The 27,991-nt window shown below is 41.4% G+C and overlaps 2 protein-coding genes across 6 annotated transcripts in view; one reads left to right on the plus strand and one right to left on the minus strand.

The window, feature by feature from the left end:
* The window catches only part of cabin1 (calcineurin binding protein 1), a 46,694-nt gene extending 45,664 nt beyond the window's left edge, over window positions 1–1,030 (minus strand). For all 5 annotated transcript variants that reach the window (XM_054611180.1, XM_054611179.1, XM_054611178.1 and 2 more), the window contains exon 1: window positions 1,009–1,030. In XM_054611180.1, coding sequence (XP_054467155.1) covers window positions 1,009–1,025 — 17 coding nt within the window. In that variant the 5' untranslated portion in view covers window positions 1,026–1,030. The remainder of the gene's footprint in view (window positions 1–1,008) is intronic.
* dock5 (dedicator of cytokinesis 5) lies at window positions 54–27,991 on the plus strand. Its single transcript, XM_054611181.1, has 51 exons — window positions 54–230; window positions 6,347–6,430; window positions 6,671–6,711; window positions 6,800–6,855; window positions 7,131–7,227; window positions 7,366–7,514; window positions 7,646–7,781; window positions 7,893–8,050; window positions 8,697–8,778; window positions 9,363–9,492; window positions 10,067–10,139; window positions 11,920–12,062; window positions 12,225–12,350; window positions 12,488–12,612; window positions 13,071–13,169; window positions 13,378–13,450; window positions 13,573–13,676; window positions 13,902–14,082; window positions 14,416–14,513; window positions 14,623–14,712; window positions 14,946–15,046; window positions 15,190–15,324; window positions 15,416–15,527; window positions 15,852–15,922; window positions 16,160–16,266; window positions 16,439–16,575; window positions 17,723–17,818; window positions 18,020–18,118; window positions 18,412–18,582; window positions 18,706–18,806; window positions 18,891–18,949; window positions 19,203–19,357; window positions 19,488–19,573; window positions 20,241–20,397; window positions 20,537–20,577; window positions 20,659–20,749; window positions 20,878–20,997; window positions 21,265–21,354; window positions 21,861–21,965; window positions 22,208–22,349; window positions 22,901–22,982; window positions 23,096–23,180; window positions 23,355–23,441; window positions 23,530–23,706; window positions 24,179–24,262; window positions 24,350–24,487; window positions 24,719–24,891; window positions 25,107–25,224; window positions 25,449–25,608; window positions 25,906–26,024; window positions 26,157–27,991. The coding sequence occupies exons 1-51, from the start codon at window positions 188–190 to the stop codon at window positions 26,256–26,258; spliced, it is 5,589 nt and encodes a 1,862-aa protein (XP_054467156.1). The 5' UTR covers window positions 54–187; the 3' UTR covers window positions 26,259–27,991.

The raw sequence follows: 27,991 nt of genomic DNA on the forward strand, positions 1-27,991 counted from the left end.
CTCCCCCCTTTCTCTCTCCCTCCCTCTCCTCTCCTCTCCCCTCCCCGTTTACAAGTCATGATGGCGGAACTGTAGTTCTCGAGACGAGCAGGAGTGCACCGCCCGTCCTCGTTTGGCATTTGTATATAGTTATTTATTTATTCAGCTTTTACATCCATCTTCCTACCCCCTAAAAAAAAAAAAAAAAATGACCCGCTGGATCCCAACTAAAAAAGAGAAGTACGGAGTCGGTAAGTTCTCAAATATAAGCTCCGTCTCTGTGTGTGTGTGTGTGTGTGTGTGTGTGTGTGTGTGTTTGTTAGTGGGAGGCTCGTCAGAGTGAACTCCCAACTAAAGTTAACTTTCAGGGGAGAGGACACTCTGAAGTTGTGAGACAAAAGTTTTGGGAGACTTTTGTTGTTGTTGATGCACAGAGGGCATAGAAAATGAAGCCCACCCTGGGTTTCACAAACTTTTTGTATTATTATTATTATTATTACAGAGAACTCGGATGTTTACCTTCCTTGCTGTCCCTGGTGGACTCTAGATATTTGGTTGCTGTGTAGTAAGAAATAACTTGTATAACTGTCCATAATAGGTGGTGAGGAAAAAAATGGAAAAGAGCCAAGAGTTCAATGAGCATACCAGTCATTCTTGTGCTTAAAACCTTGCTGAGCTGACTTGTGGAAGTTGCAGTGATCTTAAATGAATCCTCTTTTTTTTTTTTTTTTTTTTTTTTTGCTGCTGGCAGGTCCCCTGAAACCCCCCCAAGTACTCCTGTAGGGCCCCACATGGGAGCCACTGCTGTGTCTGTACTGTATGCATGTCAGATAAGAGAGCAGCATTTACACAGGAATTGTCAGTGTCGCTTAGTTACACTTACACACACTTACCCTTAACTGTATGTGTTTCGAGGCTATTACGCACTTTTTGTGTTCCTTTAAACTTCACGAAATGGTTGCAACAAGGTGTGGCCCTGTCTTATTTATATGTGTGTGTGTGTGTGTGTGTGTGTGTTTGTGGTCTTACTGTGCATGCATGTTCATGCTATCAGGTAGGCTTCCACGCCCTCAGGGCAAATCCGTGCAACTTGTAGGCTCCATGAGAAATTCCTTTCAGGTTCACTGTAATGACTGAATCTTCGGCACAGGTTGGCTGGTCATTGGCGCTGACTCACCGTTAAATCTGTGCTACAGACTCTTTTACAGACAGTGGTTCCTGGTCTGCAGCAGATGCATTAGACAAGAGGAAAACCCTTCATGTGTGGATGGTGAATGCGCCTATTGTATGTTAGTCTTTCTGGAGTATGTGTGAATCAGCGCCCAGGACAAAAAAAAAATGCCTTGCTCTAACCTGAATCCTCTCACGACTTTATCTTTAAAGAACGTGTTGTGCGCTCTGTGGTGACCTAAACATTCTTAAGCCACAAGTGCAGGTGGGTATGGATTGCTGTGCTGCATAAACACTACCCGCTTGGTTGTGACCTTGTTATAGTAGCTGACGTTGAGGATTTTTTTTTTTTTTTGGTGTTAATCTTTTTAGATCCCACTATGGCGTTCAAAAAGTGTTGCTCTGTGTGATTGTGTACACTGTGCCATTCTGCTGCCATTCGCCTCAGACACGGGGCAGGAGTCACTAACACTTTAATCCTTAAAATGCCATCGGACCCTGTACAAGGTCTTACATTGTTAATCCGATTAGTCAACCAAGGCTGTGCCCAAATACAGGCAAATACATTTTGAGATGAAAGATGAGTCGCGGGTTTCTGATAATATCAATTATATCTTACTAGCTAATAGGGGAATGTGGATAAAATGGGGCTTAAGATATCAACACAATCTTTAATGGTGAATTTGTGACACCATCATAGATAGCATCCTAATTTTAAAATCCTTAAGAGAAGCACTGCACTAGAGTCTCAAATGAGTAGTTGAAACCAGCAGGGCGAAAAACTTGTTTAGTTTAATTAACTCTATTTTTACATTATTTGCATCCATAATGATATCCCATGGCTTCATTGGATTTCAGGGCAAGGTCTCCTTTAAGAGCGGTCATGTAAATGTGTACATGAACAAAACACCAGATGGAGCAGGCTGTTTTTAGTTATAGTGTACAGGAACCACATTACACATTTGTGGTGAACTGATGCCATAGTCGAATAACAGTAATATAGGAAGTTAAAGCATAAGTCCACTGATTTTAAACATCAAGTCTGTTAACAGGTGGTGTAGAACCCTGTTGAGGTACACTGCATATGCGAAACTAGTTTGAAGCCTTTTGGGTCTCTACAGGGAGTCACTGAAGGTTACTGAAGTCTGCCGCTGTCGACTACAAATTTGAAAATGAAAACAAATCTAGGGATTTAGAGAGAGGTGTGGTTAGCAGACCTCTGTAGTCCTCTTCTCTTTGAAGCATGAGCTCTGCTTGAATTTAGCTGCTTGAGGCTACATTATCTGCTACTAGAACTACACACCCAGATCTCCCATTGCATTGTGGGTAATGTAGGCACTCGGTTTTGACAAGGAAGATGAATACGTGGATTGAAAAGACGATATCTCTGGTTCTGCTGCATTGATTTTGATCCTTTGTTTTTTTTAATAAACCTGTGCATCATGAGATGGAAATGTTATAGTAGTACAGTGGTAAATTGGTGGAGTGCTACATTAAGAGTCATTTTAAATTGAATATACAGTATGTTAAAATGCTTAATTTGTATAACAATATTTGTCTGGGTTATTCCACCCAAAAAATCAATAAACTAGTCTAAAGGAAAAGAAAAAAAATCCTCCATTGTTGACAAGTCCATATCTTATGTTTCATATGATATGTTTCATTTTAAAAGTGAAATAATTGGATGCAAGATGTCTCCTATGTCACTGACAAGCAGACTCTCAGTTCATGTGCACTGGAGGCATCAGGTGTCCACGTCCAAGTTATATATTGCGCCATGATTGGCTTCCAAACAAGTTGTGATGTCCTAAATCATGCTTGAATGTGTCACTTTTTCAACTGATTGCCAAACTCTGCACAGTAAAGCACAACCATCCAATAAGCAAAACACATTTTTGAGTGGAGGGGGACTTAAATATTTAATTGGTTATATTGACCACATCTGATCCATTGCAGCAAACCTGTAGAGTTTACATGTTGTGTTCTTATGTTGTACAATAATGTTCTCATAATGATTATAATGACACAAGCAGCACTACTACCTTCTATAATTACCTTGAGTTCTCTTTAGGGAACTGCCATTCAAGCTGCTGAAGCAATAACGACTGACTTGTGCATGCACTCACTGTGGTTCTGTGAAAAGGGGTTTCAAATACTCAGCCACAACTTCCACTATGTTGTGTTATGCAATAAATAACAAATATGTTTCCTTAAAATGATCAAGAGCTTCACGATGTTTGCTCTGCAGGTGTTTCGTGCTATGTGGGCGTCTTATTACCACAACAAATCTAAAGCTGTTGAGATTTGCTGCCTCCGTAGATCGCAATCAAAACATCCCTGTTTGTTCATCTTGCGATGTCATATCTGATTTCTGGCAGTAAGAAAAGTGTTGACCTTGTTCTCAGTTTTGATGGACTGACCAGATGGTTGGATGGTCAGTGATGACTTTTTAAACTTGGACACATCATTTCAGAGTAGTTCTTTAGGAATCTGGAGAAAGACTTTTGCTTTTCTCCTTCAGATAAGGCACTTGTAATTTTCTTTGTAGCAGGGTTTTAAAGCAGGTTCAAAAGATGATGGTCTGTTTCTATCCCCTTTTCACTATTAGCTTTGAACCTTAGAATTGGCTTTCAGATTTATGGATAACCTATAAGGACTTATTAGCTGGAGCACACTTTTAAGAGCTACAGATCGTCTCTGGCTGTCTAGACAGCAGACGGGAGGCAAAAGGATTTTCTACTGAAGTCTTTATGTTTGGAAATGGCCTGCCTGGGGGGGAACTGGCCCAAAAGTAAAGTTTTATAGACTTGCTTTTTCCTCATGACCAGTTTTACTTGATATATATGATAATCACTGAATGGTAGCTTCCTAAAGACAATTAGGAATTCATAACAAATATCGTTTTTTATGTTATACCCTTGCCTTTCATTGATTTGACGCTAAAATTCTACCAGATTTTGTTGTGAGGATTTTCCTGTTTAGCAGGTAAAATGTTTTGCTTACAAGCTGTACTGTACAGGTAAAATTATTCTTTTTTTTTTTTTAAATCAGAGACCGTTTTTCTAGCATCATATATGTCTCTGCCACATTTCTCTATGATTTAATTTCTTTTATGATTTAAGGTTTTTCATTCAATCAGAATCAATCTATACGTTTGAAGATCGGTTGCTAGGCTCTAATTGTATCATATTGTGTTATTGTGTGTGTTACCATGACCATAACTTTATGTTTTGCTTTCACATCCAGTCAGTGATGAGAACAATGGATTCTCATTGAAACACGTTAACTTTGATGAGCTGCCAGCAGCTGCTCGAACTGTTCAGCCGTGGTGTTCTTTAATTGTTGGCTAATCCACTTCTATGATAAATCATTTAGAGTGAATCAGGCTGACTTTGCTTCAACATTAGTATGCACATTAACTTGAACCCACACAGACTGAGGCTTTATCGGAATTTACTACAGCGGCTTCAGGCTGAGCATTTAAAAGGAAGATAGTGTGTCTCAGAGTTGTACAGATGAGCTGTGCTGCCATCCCAGACTGTTGCTTTTGGTTTAGACACTGTGTCAAGTGGGTGAATGGACCATTGTCACTCTCGGCATGACGAGAGGAAGATGTCATTTTTCCAGTGCACATTTCATTCAATATTCTTCCGGCTTTCACAAATAATTTCTTGGTGAAAACAAATACTCTTTTCAAGAGAATTCACAGCGTGTGTCAGTTTTTATGTGTGTGTGTAAGAAAAGTGTCTTTGGTATTTCTTCTGATCCCATATAGTTTGTTTTCCTTTTTTTGAAGTCCGGATGAGGGCTCTCTTAGAAAGGCGTCCTTCATGTGAACCTGTGCAGGTGATATCCTCACACAGCCCGCATGGGTCTAACTTTGTATTTTCAGAGCTCCATGGGCTTGTTACACAAATGCAGTCTTAACCTAAAAATTCAGGATTCCCTGTTGAGAGATTTCGGCGCGGGCAAATGATTATTATGGAAAGCTGGAAAAAAATCTGTCCGTGAGGAGGATGTCACGGAGAGAGAAGGGTAGCCACATTGAATGTTTTGTCAAGTTTTGGTATTCAGACTGAGGTGCGATAAGCCCAGCCAGTTGAAGCGTGCTGTGAAATATAGCCTCCAGCAACAAGCATTATCACCATGCAAGTCAGGGCAGAGCTCGGCTCATAGTATAACTGACTACGAGAGTGGCTGCTTGCTATTGTGGCTCCCTCAAGTCATGGCAAAGACCTTTGCTACACTATTGTTTGCCAAGGTTTCTCTTTTGCAACTCCTGTCTAGTTTTGTGTGTGTGTGTGTGTGTGTGTGTGTGTGTGTGTGTGTGTGTGTGTGTGTGTGTGTGTGTGTGTGTGTGTGTGTGTGTGTGTGTGTGTGTGTGTGTGTGTGTGTGTGTGTGTGTGTGTGTGTGTGTGTGTGTGCGTGTGTGCATACGGGTGGGTGTGAACGCATGTGTGTGTTTCTGTGTGCATTCGCAGACTTTTTCTTGTGTGATCCCTCCCATGTGTGTCCTGGTAAGAGAGTTAAAAAAGGAAAGACAGGAGACGGCTCCCGGAAAGCTGTTGGGTTAATAAAGTGAGTGAAGGGAAGGGCCAGTTGGCACAGACACAACCTGCAAATTGTAACTATTGACCAAAGGCCGCAGTGGTATGATGATATCAGAATTATAGAGGAAGTGATGCCATCGCCTTTTGAGCTCTGCTCCTCTTTGTTGGTTTTTTCAACACTCTGAATCTACCTGCTCCAGTACAATCATTAACTGGAACTTCAAACAAAGCCTAAGGGCATCTGTTTCAATTAAGAATCGTCAAAATGCTTTAAAGGTTTAAGTCACAAAGGCTGGCTGCACAAGCATTAAGCCTGCTGTTTCAAACACCAGTAAGATGAGGAATAAATCAAAGATCAAGATCCTCTTTGCTTAAGAGTCGAAGTTCTGCTACAAGAAGGGGGAATTGGTTTTTTTTTCCTGGGAGAAACTGCAAACCTCTGATCCAGAAGGCTTTTTTAAAAAACAGATTTGCGCAGTGAGTGATTGAAAAGGGATTTGGGTTTTTTCTTAATCCACTGGACCTTGAGTAGGAACAAACTCATCAGTCAAACTGTCTGCCTAAGTGTTTTCTTTGTCAACAGTATTTATTGAATGTTTAGTGTTTTTTTTTTTCTCATAATGAGACAGTCCTACTTTGTCCTTCAGCAATCTACAACTATGAGCCGAGCAGGGAGCAGGAGCTGTGTCTTCAGGTCGGGGACACGGTGCACATACTTGAGAAATTGGAAGGTGAGCGAGCCTGAACACACAACAGGCCCCGACACATCCCTCTTTTACTTCTCTAAAGCAAGCTGCCACAGGAACTTAAATGAAATGTTGAACTAACTGTGCGCTCGATATTCTATGCATAATAATGTAAATTAGTCCGCAGCATTGTCCTCCTGACAGGATGGACTGTCATCACTCCTGTCTCGTCCCTTGCCTCTCTCTCACCGTAACACGTTTCTCTGATCATTAATATTTCCTCAGGCTGGTATAGGGGCTACAGGCTACGCAAGAAATCCCAGAAGGTAAATTCATCATTATCACTCTATTATCCTATAACCAATAGTCTTTATCTATTTTTTTTTTACTGATTTTGCCTCATTGTTTCCTCAGGGCATTTTCCCATCTTCCTACATCCACTTAAAGCAGGCTACGGTTGAGGGAACAGGGTGAGCTCACATATCAGTAAACATATCCTCACGATGATAATCTACTTTGCTTTTGGTTTGCCGCCCCGCCTTGTCATTTGCCAATAACATAGCAGTGCACTTGTAATTACCATAAGTGAAGATTCAGTAATGCATTTTTTGGCCCTGTAGGGAAACCATCCAACTATTTATCATGTATTACAAATGCACTTGAGTCTGTCCAAATTATGTGACATGATTTGTGAGTGATGAGCCACTTTTCCAGTATCTTATTGTTCTCTCCTTGTGGCTGGTAGCCAACAGGAAATAATTATTCCAGCGGACTTGCCCCTGGTGCAGGAGCTCGGTGCTACTCTGAGGGAATGGGCACAGATATGGCAGAAGCTCTACGTGGTATGTGTAGATTGCCTCTCTCCTATCACCTCGGTTTCTTGCACACACCATCCTACTCTTATTCACATTGCTTTGATGCATTTTTGTTTGTTCCACACCTCTGAAGGGTATATAAGTGTGTACATCTTTATCTGACAGGGGAACAAGACAACCCTGTTCAGGGGTGTTCAGCAGATGGCCTACAGCCTCATCGAATATCGATCTCAGATAGTGTCGGGAACGCTGCCTAAGGATGACCTTGTCGAGCTCAGAAAGAAAGTCACAGCAAAGATTGATTACGGGAACCGGTACGAATCCTGCTGCCTTCTTGTACTGCAGTAAACTGCCTTGTGACGCAGACTCCACTGTAAAGTTTTATTTGCTTTTAGATTGTGTCTGTAAACTCAGTTGACACTGTTTAATCCTCTGTGCTGCTCAGGATTCTGGGATTGGACCTGGTGGTGCGAGATGAAGCAGGAAACACACTGGATCCAGACTGGACCAGTACGGTCAGTCTGTTCCGGGCACATGAGACCGCCTCACGCAGTGTTGATGACAGGATACAAGAAGAGAAGGCATGATTTTGATCTATTCATACTAACAGTTACCATTATTCCCCAAAGTAACGGATCATTTTAAAGTAATATCTGTGTCCATGCTCTGCCTGGGACCTTGCTTTTCTGCAGACGCGGCTACAAAACCTGGAAACGAGGCGTCAGACCCTGTTCAGTACGGTACACACCTACAGTCTACTCATGAACCTGAAGAACTTTGTATGCAACATCGGAGAAGATGCTGAGCTGCTCATGTCTCTGTATGACCCCGACCAGTCGGAATTCATCAGGTTTGCTCCTCACTTTTTTCTGCTAATTCCGAAATTGACCATTTGCCAAGTCCCGCCCCTCGAATGCAGACTGCCAAATTCTAGCATAGCATGGGCCAGCCAATCAGGTTCAGATAATAATCCGGCTATTCTTGCAATCATGCAATCATTTAAGGTTTCCTTCATTTTCAAGCTGGTTTATGGGAATTTCAAACTAGTCAGGGTCAGAGAGGCTGAAAGGAGATATATGTTTCTGAACGTTAAGTTTGGTTTAAAACACTGCTCCTTAGGGATGGCCCTGACCTTTGACCCCTCTGCAAAGGGCAAAGTATAAAGACAGAAGGCTTTCAATCGCAGCAGACTCTGACTTTTCACGCAGGAACATTACAGATGATGGCTGTATTATATATAGCAATGACAGTTTGCCAAGCGGTTCTGCCATTACCTGTCTGCTTTGAGAAAAGGTCTATAGATGAATGGATTCTCACATAATTGCTATTCAACATATGCACTCAGCTTTGAATGTTCTTGACACTTTTGGTTTAATTTGGTAAGAAAGATAAAATAATGCAAAGTTTTTACATTAGTTATTTTCTATTTTTCTATTTCTCCTGATGCCTTTAGATAATGTGATTTCTAACTGTGATTCTTATTTAAATTCATGCAGTGAGAACTTCCTAGTGCGCTGGGACAGTATGGGGATGCCTAAAGAAATTGAAAAACTCAACAACCTGCCAGCTCTATTCACGGTAACTGAATCCCAACCCACTGACTGTGTTCCCCCCTGCTTTGGATTTGAACAATCCAAGCGCTGCCTGGAATCTGTAACAAAGAAGACAATTTGCTCCTGGATCGTTTTTAATTTGCTGAAAGTTTCACTGAATGGCTCATACTCACGGCACATCTTTTGAAAATTTGAAAACATTTGCCTCCATTATGTTGCTGCTGTTTTTGTTGGTGACACATTCAGTAGTTCCATCCAAACACGTTATTGTGTTAATCTGCACGTGTGCTACGAGGAATAGTGGTTCAGAGTGTGTAAAACAACATTCATCAATGCAGAGAGATGAAATTTAATCATTATATTAACCTCTTCAAAGTACACAAGTCAAGACATCCTGATAAATAAACACATAAAGATGCTGGAGAGTGATATGTTTAAGGGTTTATTGCATGATTTCATCCTGTAATATTTGCCATCTGGTCTTCAACTCTGGCCATATGAATGCACATAGGCTAGTGATACTTACCGTCCACTGGCTTTTAAATGTAATGCACCTTATCACTTAATATGTCATAATAAATCATCTTTATGGTTGTCCTTTGCGTCCAGGACCTGAGCAGCAGCGACTTGATGAGGCAGCGACTCTTCCTGGTGTGTCAGATCATCAGAGTGGGCAGCATGGAGCTCAAAGAGGGCAAGAAACACACTGGAGGACTGAGGAGGCCATTTGGTGTGGCTGGTGAGCTGCTTTTCAAATGTCCTAATATTTGTTTTCGCAATACAAAAGTCAACACAACATGATGAACGCCACTCCTTTCTGGTGCTATAGTTGCATGAATAGTTCTGTGGAGGTGTAAAAATGAAGGATCCATGTGCTGAATGAAATGGGAGCACCTGATTCCTGACCTAGAAAAATGCCTCTACTCCGCCTTGGCAAAGGAGTCGTGGAAATTGGTTTAGCTCCCGTCTTTTTGTTTTTGGCCAGATCATTAGCGGATTTGATGAGGAATGGTTTCCTCTGGTGTTCCAGCAAATGGACTGAAACCAGAGTTAAAAAGAAACGCTTCACTCAGGAGTCCCATTTCTCTTAGCCAGGAAAAAATAAAAAAAGTAAAACACTTTCGGAAAGGGAGCTGGGTGGAATAAACAGTTCAGAAACATTTGCAAGCTGGAGATCAAGAACCCTCAATCTGTTTTACTATGCTGGTCGACTGCTTAGCCAGGCAACAGGTGAGACAGCACTGCATCTGGTGAATTAGCTTATCTTTGACAACAGTCTGCCGCCTTACTCTGATGTTCTTTTGTCATTGCAGTGATGGACGTTACAGATATCGCCCATGGCAAAACAGACGATGAGGACAAACAGCATTTCATCCCCTTTCAGCAGTGAGTCTTTTTTGACGTTTTCACACTTCTTATACCGTTAACCGACCCAACCTTGTTTTCTAATGTCACACAACAATAATGGAAAAAAAAACAGCAACAAGACGAGTTATATTTGCTTACTGTGTTACATCTTTTTTCAAGGATGCAATTCAACTTTTCAAGGACAAATATGAAAAATAAACTTTTCTGCTCTTCTCAAAGAAAGACTTCAAGGCCATATTTTCATAGCACCTTCACAATAGGGGTGGGGGTGGTGGGGTTCCTAGATCGGAGAGCCACAAAAATATCTTGACTGATTCTTGACATCCAAACCAAATTTCCCGACGTTTTACCTCTATTTGTCTCTTCTCACTGTGTCACAGTTCACTCCGTCTTCTTGAGACCAAAACGTTTTTTGAAGGAGTGAATAGTTATCAGGGCTCATACATTTTTATGACATTTTTCTAACCTGATATACAGAGGCCTTTGCCATTTTATATCTAACTAATTCAGACTAAAGCATAGATTCTGATTCCACATATTTTATGTTTTCTGAGTAAAAGTGACTAGACGTTTGCCAGACATACATTTCTCTTCAATAAAAGCTCATTCTCAAAGTGTGTTCCCTCTAAAAGACAAATTGTACCACAGAACAACCTGTTAAGCTCTTCAGCCTTGACAAATTAATTAATATTTCATTAGCACTGATTGACTTATTTGCCACTGATAATCATGTACTGGATGATTACAAATGAATAACAAGAATGTCATGCTACAGCAAATCATTTTCCAATGACAAATGGAAAGGTTGTATAATTCTAAGATAGAAAGAACAACAGAACACTTTATATGACAGAATTTCTCAACACCGCTACCACACCAATCTATACAGTGCAGTGCAACACTTCATTTGTAATTTCCGAAAGGCTGTCAAAGCATATGACATGTCTCTTCCCTTTATCATTGCATAACCTGTCAATTGTCTAAGGAACTGTGTCCTTGACATTTTGTTTCTGTATTTTAGACTTACAAAAAGTGAGTTAAATAGAGAGGCTCAATATCCACCACAGCCAACTGAAGGGTATTCAAGACTCAAATCAAATGCCAGTTTCAATCCAATATTGACAGTGTAAACCTCTGTTCACATAAAACCTCCTTACAGTAACAGTTTTGTAAAATATAATAACATGCATAATATTATTGTACAGCAAAGAGGATATATCAATACAACAGGTTAATGCCGATCAGGAACTAATGCTCCTGCCTGGCCACAGCATTTAAATGACTATTGTGTCCACTTCTCTTCTGACCAAACCACTACAGTATACTGAGACATATCCCCTTATGTCCGAGTGACATATTGTCCCTTTATAATGATTCTCTTGTCCACTTTCAGTAACTGTGGTAGATAAAACTCAGTTTCACCGCATATAGTATTTAGTTGTTTAAGTTGCACCTTTTGAAATAATTTTGAATATTTGATAAGTCGCACCAAAATTGAGGATGGACATGTTGTCTACTGTACCCTGTAACTGAAAGAAAAACTGTGATAACATGGCGCTTAATTTAACTGCTAATTTAGTGGTATATTTCAAAATACACACAGAAGTAGATGTACTTGGTAACTGTGTTACCTTGCACTATGGTCGTCACTTGAAATATGTGTTGTGTGCGGAGGGACAGCGGTGGAGATCCAGAAATCCTCACATTGCCTTTGCGGCTCCTCAGTCCATTTGTTTGTCACTTGTCAGACACGACAGCAGCTAAATTCTTCTATTCGTCCCGATGCTTTTTCTCTCAGGATAGCTATGGAAACCTACATCCGTCAGAGGCAGCTCATCATGTCTCCGCTCATCCCGTCTCGAGTCATAGGAGAGAACGAGCCGCTCACTGCTGTCTTCAACAAAGTCATTGCGACGCGGGAGGTCAATCACAAAGGCCAGGGTAAAATGGAGTGCTCACAGACAGTGTGTTCCCCTGTGATATCAGAGGGTCGCTCTAAATTGACCTTTCTGTTTTGAGGGAAATAAATGATGTGTGAGAGGTCTACAGGGTGGGTCCTTTCACTGTCTGCCTCATTGAATTTCTTTACATGTTTGCTGGCAGGCTTGTTTGTGACCCTGAAGCTCCTCCCAGGGGACCTTGCCCAAGTCAGGAAGGACTACCCCCACTTTGTCGACCGCAGCACTGCTATCGTGAGGAAAATGGGCTTTCCGGAAATCATCCTCCCAGGTGGATTTAAGTCCTTGTTGCTGGGCATTGCTCTAAATACACCGTGGCCGTGTTCATTTTAATTGCTTACAAAGCCATGGCAAGGTTTTTATGAATTCTCAGCACATCCGCCTGATCATCTGTTGTCCTTTCTCCAGGAATCGTGAGGAATGATATTTACGTAACATTGCTGCAGGGAGAGTTTGACCGTGGTAAAAAGAAGACCCCGAAAAATGTAGAGGTCATACTGAGCGTGCATGATGATGAAGGCAATTCCATGGAGGTAAAATAAACCAGTGAACACATCATATCACCTTCCTTTATTTCTAATTAAGCCTTATGTGGATAACTGTGCAACCATCCAAAAACAACTCTTGTAATTCTGCTTTGAGTGCTGTACTGTTTAGCTAGCCACATTGACATGCATGGTCTCCAGATTATGAATCCTCCAGACTTTGGTGATCCCATGACTTTTCCTCTGGCTTTTTCATGAGGTTGACATTTATGGTTTTAGGTCTAACATTCATGTTTCCTTTTGACTTGTGATAAATCTGGGGATTGCCAGATTTTTCCTTTAGCACCATCATCGGGTCACCATTTTCACTTGTCTTATTCTTTTGTTCATAACTAAATACCTGAAAAACTAATAACATGACACCAGCCTAAGCTGTACGTTGCATTAACTATTTAGTGCTTTATTTCCTATCATGCAAACTAATCTCCTTCCTTCTCTTTCTATAGAAAGTGATATTTCCCGGGGCCGGTTATGATGGCATCACAGAGTACAAGTCTGTCATTTACTACCAGGTGAAGCAGCCTTGTTGGAATGAGACTGTGAAGGTAAGCTTCTGTCAATTACCCCCATGTGTGCAGCCCAGTGCTTCAACCATGATATCTCATGTTCTTTAATTAGTTCTTCAATAAATTAATCTTCTAGGAAAGATATTGACACAGGATGTGCTACTCATACAAATCAGACAGCATTTCTTCCATGTGTATAATCCTGTATTCACATTCATTTCCCTGACTTTTCTCTCCTTCCCGCAAGGTGACAATTCCCATTGAAGACGTCTCCCGCTGTCACCTGAGGGTGATGTTTCGACACCGATCCTCCCAGGACTGTGAGTGACTGTGTCTTATTTGTATGACAAACACCCACGTGTAATCCTGCCTCCATGTTAAATACGGCTACAGTGACTGTCAGGGGGTCTATTCCTATCTTACGCTCCTGTGTATCCTTCAGCTAGGGACAAATCGGAGAAGCCCTTCGGTATGGCCTTCGTCCGGCTCATGAGAGGAGATGGGACCACGCTAAAAGATGGCAGGCATGAACTTATCGTCTATAAGGTACTGTTGCATGGTTGTGGTTTTGCATGTCATTTGATTCACTGCACCTATCTTTAAAGACGCAGGAGATTGTTTTGATCTAATTACACAAAAATGGGTGTCTTGAATAGCTGACAGTGGGTAGATGGATTATGCACGAATCTCTCCTCAATCAATAAATATGAAATTAGATCCCCACCGATCAATAGGCTTCATGATTCATTCCCCATTTTATGAATTTCTTAGGTTGATGTGAAAAAGACAGAGGATGCAAAGGTTTACATCACCTTGCCAGCGACTTGGGCTGAAGTGGAGGAGAAGGAGAAGCAAACAGGGAAACAGTTCCACCATTCAGGAGTGATTCCTGTGACTAAAGACAGCTTCCAGATCGCCACGCTCACCTGCTCCACTAAACTCACTCAGAATGGTACCGTAAAGAGGCATTTTATATTTGTCCCAATCTTCCAGGCTGTCTTTGTGATAATTAAAAGATGTCCTGTCACAAGTCATCTTGAAGGAATGAAACAGATTATACAGCAGATAAAGGGATGCGGGGCCACCTTAATTTCCTCCCCCCAGATTTCCTTGAAATTAATTAATCTGATCTTTATTACTAATATATTGCTGATGTTGATTGGTGTAATTTTTAATAAGGTGTATACTGACATTTAAGGCTTTTAACACAATTTCGTTAACTCATTTGTAACAGAAGATGTGTTGCTCCTACTGATTGTGTTCTGGTGTGTTAATGTTTTTCCAGTGGATTTACTCGGCCTGTTGAACTGGCGGTCTAACCCTGAAGATCTGGACAAGATTCTGCAGAGGCTAATGGAGGTCGAGGGAGGGGAGATTGTCAAAGTAAGTTCTACTGCACTAAATATATGTAATAAGCTGCTATATTTTGAAATATGTTGTATACTGTCCTTTTTATTGGCACTTTTGTAACAGCTTTCTGTTTTTTGCACAGTTTCTCCAGGACACTCTCGATGCCTTGTTCAACATCATGATGGAGACCTCAGAGAAGGACACCTATGACACCCTGGTGTTTGATGCCTTGGTTAGTTTTTTTTTTTTTTTTTTTTTTAAATCAGGCCATAGTGTCAGTGGGTGATATTTTTTATTATGCAATGTGGAAGTGTCAATGACAGGTCTGACAACAAGCCATACAAACTAGCTATCTTAAAGGGGTCACATGTAAAAAGTATTTGTGTTTCACTGATATTCAGTATATGTATATTCTTTCAACTTTGATCTTGCTCTAATTTGGTTTCCTCCTCTTGTTTATAACAGGTATTTATAATCACGCTTATTGGCGATATAAAATTCCAACACTTCAATCCGGTTCTGGAAACCTACATCAACAAGCACTTCAGTGCCACTTTGGCTTACATGTGAGTCTCCGTTCTGTATTTCCCACCTTTCATCACTTCCGCCCTCATCACACTGTTTATTTTTAGTAGGCCTTTTGCTCTTCTTCTCCACCCACACCCAAATTACCAGTCGACCTTGACGCCTGACTCATTTACTTTCTCAGGAAGCTAACGAAGGTGCTTAACTACTACGTGGGCCACGCCGAGGAGCCCGTCCTGTCAGAGAGGCTCTACGCAGCCCTCAAAGCTCTCAAGTACCTGTTCAGGTTTATTGTTCAGTCCCGGGTCCTCTATCTCAGGTATAAGAGACGGCTCCACGCAATGAATCCACTTTTCCCTCTCACATTATAATGATGACTTCCTTTGATGCTTTGATGCCTTGATTCTCAGATTCTATGGGAACAGTGAGGATGGGGACGCTTTCTTCAACTCCATTCGCACCCTTTTCCTGTCTTTCAACACTCTCATGGACAGACCGCTGGATGAGGGAGTGAAGATAAAAGTAAGTTGAAGAAGAGGGGTTGATGTGCCCAGGAGCTGTTTTTTGTATTTTACAACTGAAATCCTTGTGGAAACATTTTTTTAAAAATACACTAATTTATAATTTTCAGTCTCAGCATTGTAAACAACTGCAGTAGTCCAGCTGTGAAAATGTGTTATGGAGAAGTTATTGAAAGGTTTTTCAAATTACCTGTCAAATAAGTGTGGGCTCCCTGTTGGCAGCTTCTCAGGTGAATAAAAGCTCTGGTGAAAAGCTTGTTTTACTAGAGAATAAAATACATCCCTGTGCTTCCGTCTGATGAGACCTGATTCTTTGCTTTTTCAGGGAGCAATATTGAAATACCTCCCCAGCATCATTAATGACATCCAGACTGTATTTGATCCTGTGGAACTCAGGTAAGTCTCCAGAGGGTTTTCACAGCAGGAAATTATAATTGCCTGACTCGGTGCAAATTATCATATTTACCTCTGAGTAAAGGAGGCGTTATTCTCAATTCTTGCAGCTGTAAAATCAACCTTTCATATGGGCTGCTCATTAGTCCTCTGTGACAATAATTACTAGATGTGAAATGTGAATAGCATTCAATTGCCACAGCTGTTTTTTTTGGCTCTTTTCTTTCGTTCTCTTCACAGCGTTCTCCTAGCGAAGTTCATTGAGAGCATTCCTGACTCTCAGCTTGTGCGTCAGAAGCTTGGCTGCATGTGTAAAATGGTGGAGAGTGACCTTTTCAGGCAGCCAGGTAGGAGTCCTCGAGGCTTGAAAAGCACATAATGACATTTCACACAAGATGAAGGGGGGAAAAAAAGTGCTCCGCATCACACCTACATACAAGTTTATCAGAGCAGCTCCATTAAAAGGAAATGTGCTGTGTGATCAAATGAGGACAGTCTTTCTCTGCTCTGTTGCGACAGATTGCCGAGATGTGCTTCTGCCACTTGTTACTGACCAGTTGAGTGGGCAGCTGGACGACCACTCCAGTAAACCAGACCATGAAGCTTGCGCTCAACTGCTCAGCACAGTGTTGGACAACTTGGACCGCAAGGACGTGGTAAGGCATCATAATTTACCTTTAAACACACAGGGTTTATTAGATTAAAGGGTCGGTACACACAAATTACAGAAATTTGTTATTGAGAGGAGAAGCAGCAAAAATTAGTTTCCGGCACAGGGTGGCTGAGCTCACCTCGGCTGACTGGGGTAAAGAGCTCAGACCTCTGTGGGGACCTCAGAGTAAGACTGCTGCTGTTGTGCATAAAAAAGGACCCGTTGAGGTGATTCGGGTCTGTCTTCAGAGGTTTTCTGGGCCAGTCCAACTGGAAGGAAGCCCCGGGGCAGACCCAGAGCATGCTGGAGGAATTACATATCCCATCTGGGATGGTAGCACCAAGTTGTCCCCAGGGAGGAGCTGGAGGAAGAAGCTACGGAGAGGAACATCTGGGCTGCCCTGTATAGCCTGCTGCCAGATAAGCGGTTTAAAATGGATGACTAGTTGGCCCATCTAGTCATGGTGTCGGGTAGTTTTTGGTTTCATATGCCTAGTTTTAGAGATATGTGTCTGCAATGTCTGCTACCACCCCAATACAATGGAGGTGAATGGAATTTTGTTTGTGATGATCACAGCATTGAAAAATGGCAACAATATATTTTTCCACAAAGAATACCCCAGTAACTCTGGATAATCCATCTCCAAAATCATTTTTTGTCTGACCAGCAGGCCAAAGTAACAAAGATATTTATTAAACTAACTAATTCAGGACAAAGAAAAGCAGAAAGTCCTTACAATTTAGAGGCTGGTAGCATGAATGGCATTTCTGCTTTTAAAATCACTGAAACAGTTAAACAATTATCAAAATAGTTCCAAAATAGTTAAGCTTTAGTTTGTTTCTTCTTTCTACTGAAGAAAACCTTTTACAGAGTTGATTGTCAATAGTAACTGGAACATTGATCCGAAGAAGACACAAGACTGATACATTTTTACTGTGAGCCATACAAAAGAAAATGCATTCACCTCCGTTGTATTGAGGTGGAGGGTGAAATCTCAAAGACAACTTTCTTAAATCCAAAAAAAGCAAAAAATGTGAGTTATTTTTGTAATTTTGGTGAACCGACCCATTGATATTGACAACACCTTGTAGCATGTCTGTGTCGCTGTGTTTCAGTTGATAATTGTAACTGAGGCTGTTCTGTCTGTGCAGGGTCCAACCAGAGGTCACGTCCAGCTGATAATGGAGAGGCTCCTCCGCAGGGTTAATCGCACTGTCATCAGCATGGAGAGATCCTCCCCTCTCATTGTAAGACACCACTTTTGTGTTACAGCTGAAATATGTCCTTGACGACTACGTCCTCAGCATTCATTTCAGTATTAACGTCAACCAAACCTAAATATATGAGTTTACCAATCTTTTAAGTGTCGTTACAAAACACATCAAGTACACAAATACAACAAGAAACGTGTGATATCGTGTGAGTGATAGTTGACTCCTCTGCTGCAGGGCCACTATCTCGCCTGCATGACGGCCATCCTGAAGCAAATGGATGACATGCATTACGCCCACTACATCAGCACCTTCAAGACAAGACAGGATATCATTGTAAGTGTCCTGGTTCCTCCCCTGTTGGCTACATCTTGTCCTGAAACATCTCATCAATAACAGACATTAAACCACCCAGGCCACTTACTGCTCCTTAGGGGAATATTGATTATAGACATTTCATGCAATGGATTGGACTGACACGATGGTTATGTCAGTGGGTGTCCATTATGCCACGGAAGCATTATGCATGCCTGACATGTAGCAGCCCTGCTTTGGATTTTCTTAGTTTGGATAAGAGCGACAGTGTACATACACTTGCAGTAAAGATTTTATTCCCGTGCTACCCTCAGGACTTCCTCATGGAGACATTCATCATGTTTAAGGACCTCATGGGAGACGTCTTCCCTGCTGACTGGATGATCATGAACCTTGTGCAGATGCAGGTCTTCCTGAGGGCCATCAACCAGTACTCCGACGTCCTCAACATGTATTTTTTGGACCAGGCACATTTTGAACTCCAGGTGTGTCTTCGTCCTCCCCCGCCTGGGTTGAGGTTACATTTCTTATTGAACACAAAATCAAAAGCCGGTGTTATGAGAAGGTAATTATGGTATTAATATTTGAAAACCCTGCTCCCCTCGCAGCTGTGGAATAACTACTTTCATTTGACTGTGGCGTTCCTCACCCACAAGACACTGCAGCTGGAGTCCTTCTCTCAGGAGAAACGAAACAAGATACTGAACAAGTGAGATCATTTACAATTCATCAAAAAGATTATTTAAATAGAGAAAACTTAATTTAACAGTCCTTTGATTTAAATTTGCCACAGATATGGAGACATGAGGAAGACTATTGGGTTTAAGATCAGAGATATGTGGTACAATCTCGGTGAGTATTTTGCACCATCTGATAATGCTGCTATTACCATAGAGTTTGTGGCATTGTTTATTCAGTGGCTGCTAGTAATGCAAGGGGAATAACAAGACAATATTTTTTATTGTCCGGTTTCACAGTGTGTTGTTGTTTTGTTTGCGACATTATTAGATTCGTTCTCTGTTTGTTGAGAAATGAGAAAGCAGCTTATTGCCTTCTCCAATCACACTATGATATTTCTGCGTGATAATGTTTCGTTGTCCCTCAGGCCCCCAGAAAATGAAATTCATCCCAGCCATGGTCGGGCCCATTCTGGAGGTCACCCTGGTGCCGGAGCCAGAACTTAGGAAAGCCACCATCCCCATCTTCTTTGATATGATGCAGTGTGAGCACAACTTCAACCCCGGACGCACATTTGAAAAGGTAAACATTTTCCTCAGAAGTTCAGTAATTTGGTGTTTTTTGTTTAAATTAAACTGAAGCTGCTCTCAGGCTGTATGCTATGTGTATTTTGATGTGTCCTTTTTTTTTTATTCCATTCTTATCTTTGCAGTTTGAGAACGAACTGATAACAAAATTGGACCAAGAGGTGGAAGGAGGGCGAGGGGATGAGCAGTACAAAGTCCTGCTGGAGAAAACGTGAGGCCAAATATTTTTTTAAACTCTTAAAGTTGTTTAAAGGGATATTTCAGATGGTTTTACTTATCCGTAGGCAGTGTATCACCTACAGTAGATTACGTTAAGCACGCTCCCAGTTTGGATAGGCTGACTGTAGTACTAGCAATGTACTGCCGGGGACATGGGGAAGCAGCAAAATGTACTTTAGCTGCCTAGAAATGTTTTGTAAGATACAGCTGTACTTTTCTTTGCTTTTGTGCTCCTGTCTGTTTCTCCAAACTCCATCTACTGTAGATTACACACTGACTATGGAAAACTACTTCATACAACCCCACTTCAAACAAATCAAGCTATCCCTTTAAGTAGTAAAACAAACATAGTAAAAATCTGTCTTTTCTGTGTGATGGGGGTTTCACATAGGAGTGCTTCTAAAGTACAACAAAGGCATTTGTGATTGTGTTTTTCAAAAAGCCCTTGAAGAGCAAGAAGGACAAGACAACTGTTAGAATTGTAACAAACCCTCTAATCAATAGATAACTCTCTGGGACAGATTGTACAGACGCAAAAAATTGCAGAAAACTGATTTTAATGTGCTTGTCAGGAGGAAAGGCAGGCTTTGCAATACTGATAATCCTGAAATAGCCCTTCACAGCTACAGTGTAGCTAAATAGTTTGTTTGTATGTGCAGGTTGCTGGAACACTGCAGACGGCACAGATACCTGTCACAGTCAGGAGAGGAGCTGGCTTTGCTGCTGAGCAGCCTGCTGGAGAATCTCCTGGCGTACCGCACCATCACACACGACGAAAGCCCTGAGCACCGCATGAGCTGCACTGTCAATGTGCTGGTATGCCCCGTGCCTATATTGACAAAACGGTTATCACTGTTTGTGCATGTACACAAAGCAATTACCTGTGCTGTTCTGAAAATTGCTCAAGAGAAAATGTTTTCAAGAGTATGCAATTAAGATGTTTTTTCTCTTGCAGAATTTCTACAAAGAAAAAAAGAGGGAAGACATTTACATCCGGTGAGTCAGAAGGAGACACAGAGCATCTGGTCCCCGGGCCAAAAAGTTCACTGTGTCTCACTAATGTGCTCTTGTAACCAGGTACTTGTACAAGCTGCGAGATTTGCACCTGGACTGTGAGAACTACACTGAGGCCTCCTACACTCTGCTACTACATGCTGAATTACTGGAGGTCTTTGACACATCCTTGTCTTTTTTCACCTTTTAAAGATCAATTTTTTTTTTATGTTTGAGCTGTTTAACCCTTGCTTGAACTACCTGCTCCTAAATGTTCTCCTGATTGTTGATTTAAATCCCCAGTGGTCTGACAAACCCTGCGCACCTCATCTGATACCTGGAGATGGGAAGCATGTATGGACCCAACAGGAGCTGAAAGAGAGGCTCATCCAGGAGATCATATGTTATTTGGACAAGGGCAAGGTTAGTATGGGCTGCACCGCACGTGAACTGGTGTCAAAAAGTCAGATTGCCTAAGTTAGCCATATAAGTTAGCATTGTGAAACTGGTGGGGAAGTTCCTTAAGCTCTATGTTTTTGTTAGTATTCAAATCTCTCACACACTCCCTCGAAGCGCGGAGGTGGGTTTTTTACAGAGGACAGCCGTGGAAGCCAGATGGCAAAGTTTAGCTTGTGAGCTTGTTTTTGTTTTGTGTGCCCTTTTAAGTGAGAGATACACATGTCTTTTCAGATGTGGGAGAAGGCCATTGAGCTGGGCAAGCAGTTGGCCAAGATGCACGAGAGCCACATGTTTGACTTCATGGAGCTGAGCCAGCTGCTGGTAAGAGAACGCGTGAATTGCAATTCAGCCTTAAAAACAAAATGTTCCTAAAACCTCTGAAAAAGGATGCTGTATACACTGAAATGAAAACAACCTAAATTATTTTATTTTGAATGCCTCATTAAGATTACTGAGATTAGTCTGATGAGTAATAGTTGACAACAATTGTGTTCCAGCTTGTGCAAGGCTGAGTGCCTTGTACAAGCCAGTTGAGAAAAGATGTGTTAACCTGTTTACCCATGGGGAAAGCAAAATTGTGTCTGCTAATTCTGCAGAGTTTTGATTTATTATGAAGAATCTACTTAGAAAGTATCTCAGTGGTTATTCTGATGGTGCTCCAATAATATTTTCTCATAATTACTGAAAAAAACACAGCAACCACATTTCTTTTTTGAAGATGTTATTGTAATCTATTCATTTTGAATTATTTCTGTAACCTTGTACAGTCTATTTACAACACACTGTGTATGAATTGCAGTCTTACCATTCTTTGTCCTCTCCCACAGAAAAAGCAAGCCCAGTTCTATGAAAACATAATGCATGCAATGCGGCCACAGCCAGAGTACTTTGCTGTTGGATATTATGGCCTTGGATTCCCTTCTTTCCTCAGGGTGAGGAAATGATTACCTAGTTCAATAAATAAAGACTTGCACTGTGCTCATGTAATGATCTGGCTTTTAGAAAAAATGTCATGTGCAATATTGCTGATAAGGCTGATTGGCTTTTTGATGACACAAGAAAATGTCAGAATTAATACAGTCCCTCTCATTTATTATGGAAATAAGCTTGATTGTAATTCTAGCTTATTATTGTGTTTCGTTGGTATTGTGTTCACTGAAATGTTCTGCTACAGAACAAGATGTTCATCTACCGAGGCAAGGAGTACGAGTGGCTTGAAGACTTCAGCGTGAAGCTGCTCTCTCAGTTCCCCAACGCATCAAGGATGACCAGCACAGCGCCCCCTGGGGATGACATCAGCAACTCCTCTGGACAGTGTATCCTTATATAAATATAATAAACCACAAGAAAGCTTTTTTTTAATCAAGCCATGTTAGCAGCATAGCTCAAGGGAGGTTGACATTTTGTGTTTTACGTGCAATATCTCGACAACTATTGGGATAGTCATACACACATTCCTGTCCCAAATACCTATCTGTAATAAAAAAATAATATAGTGCCATCATCATATCAATATTTTGATGTGTCTGATGCTTTGAATAATGAGCATCAGCTTTTAGCTGTACCTTGTGTTTATTGCTGATAGAGAAATGTTAGCATGCTATAATGCTACATTTAATGTTGGACTTGGGAAACATTAAACCTGCTAAATATCAGCATGTTAACATTGTCTTGTGAGCATGTTTGAATGCTCAAGTCAGCATTATTCACCTCTGTGTAATAAGCAAAGACTGACTGACTGAGTGCTAGAATATCACTAGACTTGTTTGACAATTACAGATTCAAAAATGTAATCGGATTTAATGTAACTTTGCTTTGTCTGCTTCTCCACACTATTCCTGGTGTTGTCCTTAGCTGAACTTCACAGACATCCAGTGCTTTACTGTCAAGCCTGTTCTCACCGTGCCGCACCAGTTTAAAGACAAGGGGGTTCCAGAGCAGATATTAAAGTGCGTAACTGAAACACTTAGATGGCTGATTTATCTTCCTGTGAATATCTTGGGATTTATAGTTCTCTGGTCAAACTGCTATATCACTGCTGTCCTTCCCTGTTCTTTTGCAGCTATTACAGAACCAATGAAGTGGACCAGTTCAAGTATTCCAGGCCCTTCAGGAAAGGTGAAAAGGATCCAGACAATGAATTTGCAGTGAGCATTTTTTTTATTTACTTCAAAGTACTAATATGTGTAAGCACACACCCATAATTAATAATAAAAGAAGCATAAACAATCCTGTTTCTTCACATACCTCACTCTGAATATTAATACAGGCATTCAAATTTCACCCTTTAATATTTTATTGGTATGTATTCTGCCCTACAGACCATGTGGATTGAGAGAACAACGTACATTACAGCCTACTTCTTCCCAGGGATTCTGAAATGGTTTGAAGTCAAATCTGTCTCAGTGGTAAGAAGACAACTTGATGTTCAAACTTTGTTGTTTCTTGTTGTTAAAACATTTAAATGATACTTTATGTAATACTCCTGATGTGCAGGAGGAGATCAGTCCTTTGGCGAACGCCATAGAGACAATGGAGATGGCCAATGAAAAGCTAAGTAACCTGGTGCAACAGCAGGCCTGCGATCTCACGTTGTCCATCAACCCACTGTCCATGATGCTCAGCGGCATTGTTGACCCTGCTGTCATGGGCGGCTCCTCCAACTATGAGAAGGTTTGACTATTTTCATTTATTTTTTTCAGCAGCGTGCACAAATAGACAGATAAAAGCAGACAAGACAGACACTGTAAGAGTACAGAGTCCCCAAAGGTTGTGCCATTGTCTGACTACTGCTGCTCTGCACTGTATTTGTTAGATTTGAGCTGTTTGCTAAGTCAGGTTCAGATTGTGTGCACAGTTGGCTCTAAAGTAATTAATTTGGAAAATAATGTACTGCTTTCAAACCTTGCCACAATACACTCATAACCGTTAAATCATACAACTGTAAAATGTGTAGATCTTGTTTTCTTGAACAGCAGTTCTGGCTGGCCTCAAGCCTGTTTTGAGCTTCAAAGTTTCATTCATACGGGAGCCGCAGTGGCCTCTTTGTCATGCTGTGGAAACCTGTTCATTGTGGCTTGCAGCTGAATTGTAACAGTTTGTGTCAAAAGCTGCCCAATTTTCATCTTGCTTTGATCCTCTGCAGGCGTTCTTTACAGACACCTACATCCAAGAGCACCCAGAGGATCACGAGCGCATTGACGTCCTTAAACAGCTCATCGCCCTGCAGGTAAATCCTTCCGCGATCATTGTCATTGACACTGGCCTCAAAGCAGAACATGTTTTGTAATACTTAAGTGCCTGTCTTCCCTTCTAGATCCCTCTCTTGGCAGATGGGATTCGCATCCACGGGGAGAAGACAACGGAGCAGCTGAAGCCCTTGCACAACCGTCTGGTTACTTGCTTCCAAGACCTTCGGGAGAAAGTGGAGAAGCATTACGGCGTCATAACCTTGGTGCGTTGCCAGCCGCAAACTCAATTTAATGTAAGAGGGTGCCAACTTAAGCGATTGGCCCTCTTGCCTTCCTATCAAACGCTTCTCATTCAAAGCAGAGTGTACGTTGTTTTAGCGCAGGACCATAAATCTTCCTTTAGCCAGTCCACTGCGACCCGAGTTATGCCTGTCATTGTGCTCCTCCTGTGCCAAGATTCTCCGATGATGCTTAATCCCATTTGTGTGTCCCAGCCCTGCTCTCTCGCTGAGAGGAAGAAGAGCCGCGTGGGCTCCGCAGTGATGCCCTACATCTTGTCCTCCACCCTCCGTCGCATGTCTACTATCTCAACCGTCTCCAACGCCTCCTCAGGCCTCTCCAGCGGCTCCGCATCCTCAGATGGACCCTCCAGCATTTCCTCCCAAGAGTCAGTCCCCCTGCATCCTCTCCTTGCTCCTTGCTACCTTTGTCTACCTTTACCCTTGTCATTGTTGTTTTGCCATCACAACAGAGACTGCTTTCTTCAAACGCTGATTTTTGTCTTTGCTCAAATCAAAATGACTTTAAGATTTTACATATCTCTGCATAGCTCGTTCTCCGCACCTGATTATTCACAAGCGGCCCTTTGTTGTCCCATTCCAGCCCTCGCAGGGCCTCGGTTTTGTCCCGCTCGGAGGAGGACAACAGGATTGGTCGAAAGAACAGGAAGGAATGGAGCGTCAGCAAATCCCAGGTCCTACTAGAGAGGCAGTCAGATGAGGTAAGGCCTCATGTCCGTGTGTTATTTTTGTATATATATATGTTCTGCTATTTTCATTTCCGTGACAACACACTTCCCCTCAGGTGATTATATAAGCTGTTTACTAGACCATATCAACCTAATATTGAGTTTTTGTAACTCAGCTGTGAATTGTGGGTAGCTCCATTATGCTTGACTATTTCACAAAGGAAGCCTATATCTTTGCTTTCCTGTGTTTATTCCAGACCCCTCCAGAGAAGCAGCAGAGACCCAAGAGTTTACAACTAGGGGACCGACGGCTTACCATCTCCTTGTTCCATGGTGCTTCATCCCAGCTCAGCTTGTCTAACCCTCTCAGCCCGCTACCGGCCTCTCCACAAACACCTCGCACACCACGCAGCTCCAGTATGTAGCAAAAACACTACTGCTCTGACAAACAGTGCACTGCATGCCATCATTTTATTTTCTCTTAAAAATATGCCTTGCACACAGAAAAGGAAGAATACCTTGCCGACTAACTTTGTGTAAGCACAGTGTGGTCTGTAGCACTAATCAGGTCACACACACACACACACACACACACACACACACACACACACACACACACACACACACACACACACACACACACACACACACACACACACACATTCACAGATGCATGCGGTCTGAAATGCTTTTCTTTCTTCTCTCCTGTGGTAGGTTATTCATCGCTTCTCAGTGACAATGATGTCAATACCATAGACACCCCAGGGACCCCCCCACCCATGCCTCCGAAGAAACACCCGCACGAGATTGACAACCCCGGGTTCTCTTCAGAGGTACATCTACTTGGAGAAAATAGCACCCCCTTACTAATGCATATTTAATGGCGCATAAACGTTAAAATATTCTGTTTTTATTCTTTTTTATTTGAAGTCCTAACATGAACTCTCTTCTCCCTTTCCGCTCAGTTCATTCCTCCGCTACCAATGAAAATTGAGAGCAAGCCTCCTCCTCCGCCTCCGAAAACTCGGAAGTCGATGTTCTCCACATACGATCACACCCCCCACTAAGGCTACACCTACACACAGGCTTTAAAGTTTCACTAATTGTCTGATATCGCTGTGATGAAAGTGCACCTTCAATTTTTTGGCATTGTGGAAACGCACAGTACGGCACAGACGCCGGACCATCCACGTGGGTTGAATGCAAGATTTGCTGCGGAAAATAATTATTTCTGATGCAAGTTACTAATAATTCCAAGCAGTCCTTTGTTCTCAAGTTTTAGTGGATGTTTTGTTTTTTAGCTGCAAGGATGAGTTTTGTAAGAGGGGATATTGTCATAAGAGGGTACTAGTGTGCAAAAATGGATAAATGATTTTGGGTACATAAGGCCAGCACATCCTTGGATTCAGTGTGCTTTTTAAGACTTAATGAAACAGTGATTAGATGCTTTTCATAAAGAAAAGTCAGTATGTTGCACAGACTTTATCACTCCCAGGGAAAACGAATGACCAATGCTGCAATATAATATTAAGCTTTTATGCGCTGGAGTAACACTGGATGACTTCTTTTCCCCCAAGCTGTTTACCGTCATTCCATATTTTAACAGGAGGAAGCTGCATTAGATACATGTTGAACTTGATCAAGCGCAGGGAATATAATGTGCAGAATGTAATTGTTAGTTTGAAATGTAGTTATTTTGTGTGTAACATTATGATCAAACCCATTTTCCCAAACCACAATGTTTTAGAGACACTGGATGGCATTAATGAATGTGTTGAAGATTATCCATTTGTTTTGATGTTTATTATGAACTGAATACTGTAACTGATGCTTCTGAACTGCATCACGTTGATGTTGGTGTTCAGTGGAAGTAGATTTTTCCTTAGCGGGATAGTTTTACATTTTGGGAAATACACAACCTTGCCGAGAGTTGAATAAGAGATTGATAGCCCTCTCATGTCTATATGGTTAATATGGAGCTGGAGCTAGCAGCTGTTGAGCTTAGCATAGCATAGCATAGCATAGCATAACAACTGGAAACATTAGGGGACAGCTGGCCTGGCTCTGCATAAAGATAACACAATATGCCTACCAGCACTGAAGCTCCCTAATTAGCATGCAATATCTTGTTTTTTTTATTGCAATACATTGCCAGACTTTATGCTAAGCTAAGCTAACCGGCAGCTGGCTCCATATATTTATTTACCGTACAAACATGGATGGTATCGATCTTCTCATATTATTCCCGATAATAAGAAAGAAAGTAAATAAGTGTGCTTCACAAAATGTATAACCGGTCTTTAATAGCACTCTAAACGCTGTATGGTGCGAGACTAAATGCCTTTGAAGTTCACTTTAGTTTTGTATTTGAGGTCTTGATCTGCAGATTTTCTTTTTAATCAATTCATTATTGAAATTTAAATTATGCTATTCATACATTTTTTATATTCCCATTGTTTCTGCACACACAGTATGTACAGAGGTTTTTTTATGCAGCATAAATTGAGTCTAACTTTACTGTGCGCTGCTTACATTTTTATAAAAAGACACAATACAATTTATGTGCCTTCAGAGTGCTAAATCTATGCATGTAAACCTATTTGAAAAATGATCAAATGTCAGTATTTTATTTTTAGGTCTTAAATTGTTTCACAAGGGATTCCTTTTTTTGTACGGTACACATTTCTTGACAGCAAGCATCAAAGAAATTTTATACAAACAATGCCTCAAGAGATATATAATGATCTTTTTTATGAACAAGCTGTTGTTGACTGAACAAAAAATAAAGACTTATTGAAAG

This window comes from Anoplopoma fimbria, chromosome 13 (assembly GCF_027596085.1).
Source record: "Anoplopoma fimbria isolate UVic2021 breed Golden Eagle Sablefish chromosome 13, Afim_UVic_2022, whole genome shotgun sequence".
NCBI classification, from domain to species: domain Eukaryota; kingdom Metazoa; phylum Chordata; class Actinopteri; order Perciformes; family Anoplopomatidae; genus Anoplopoma; species Anoplopoma fimbria.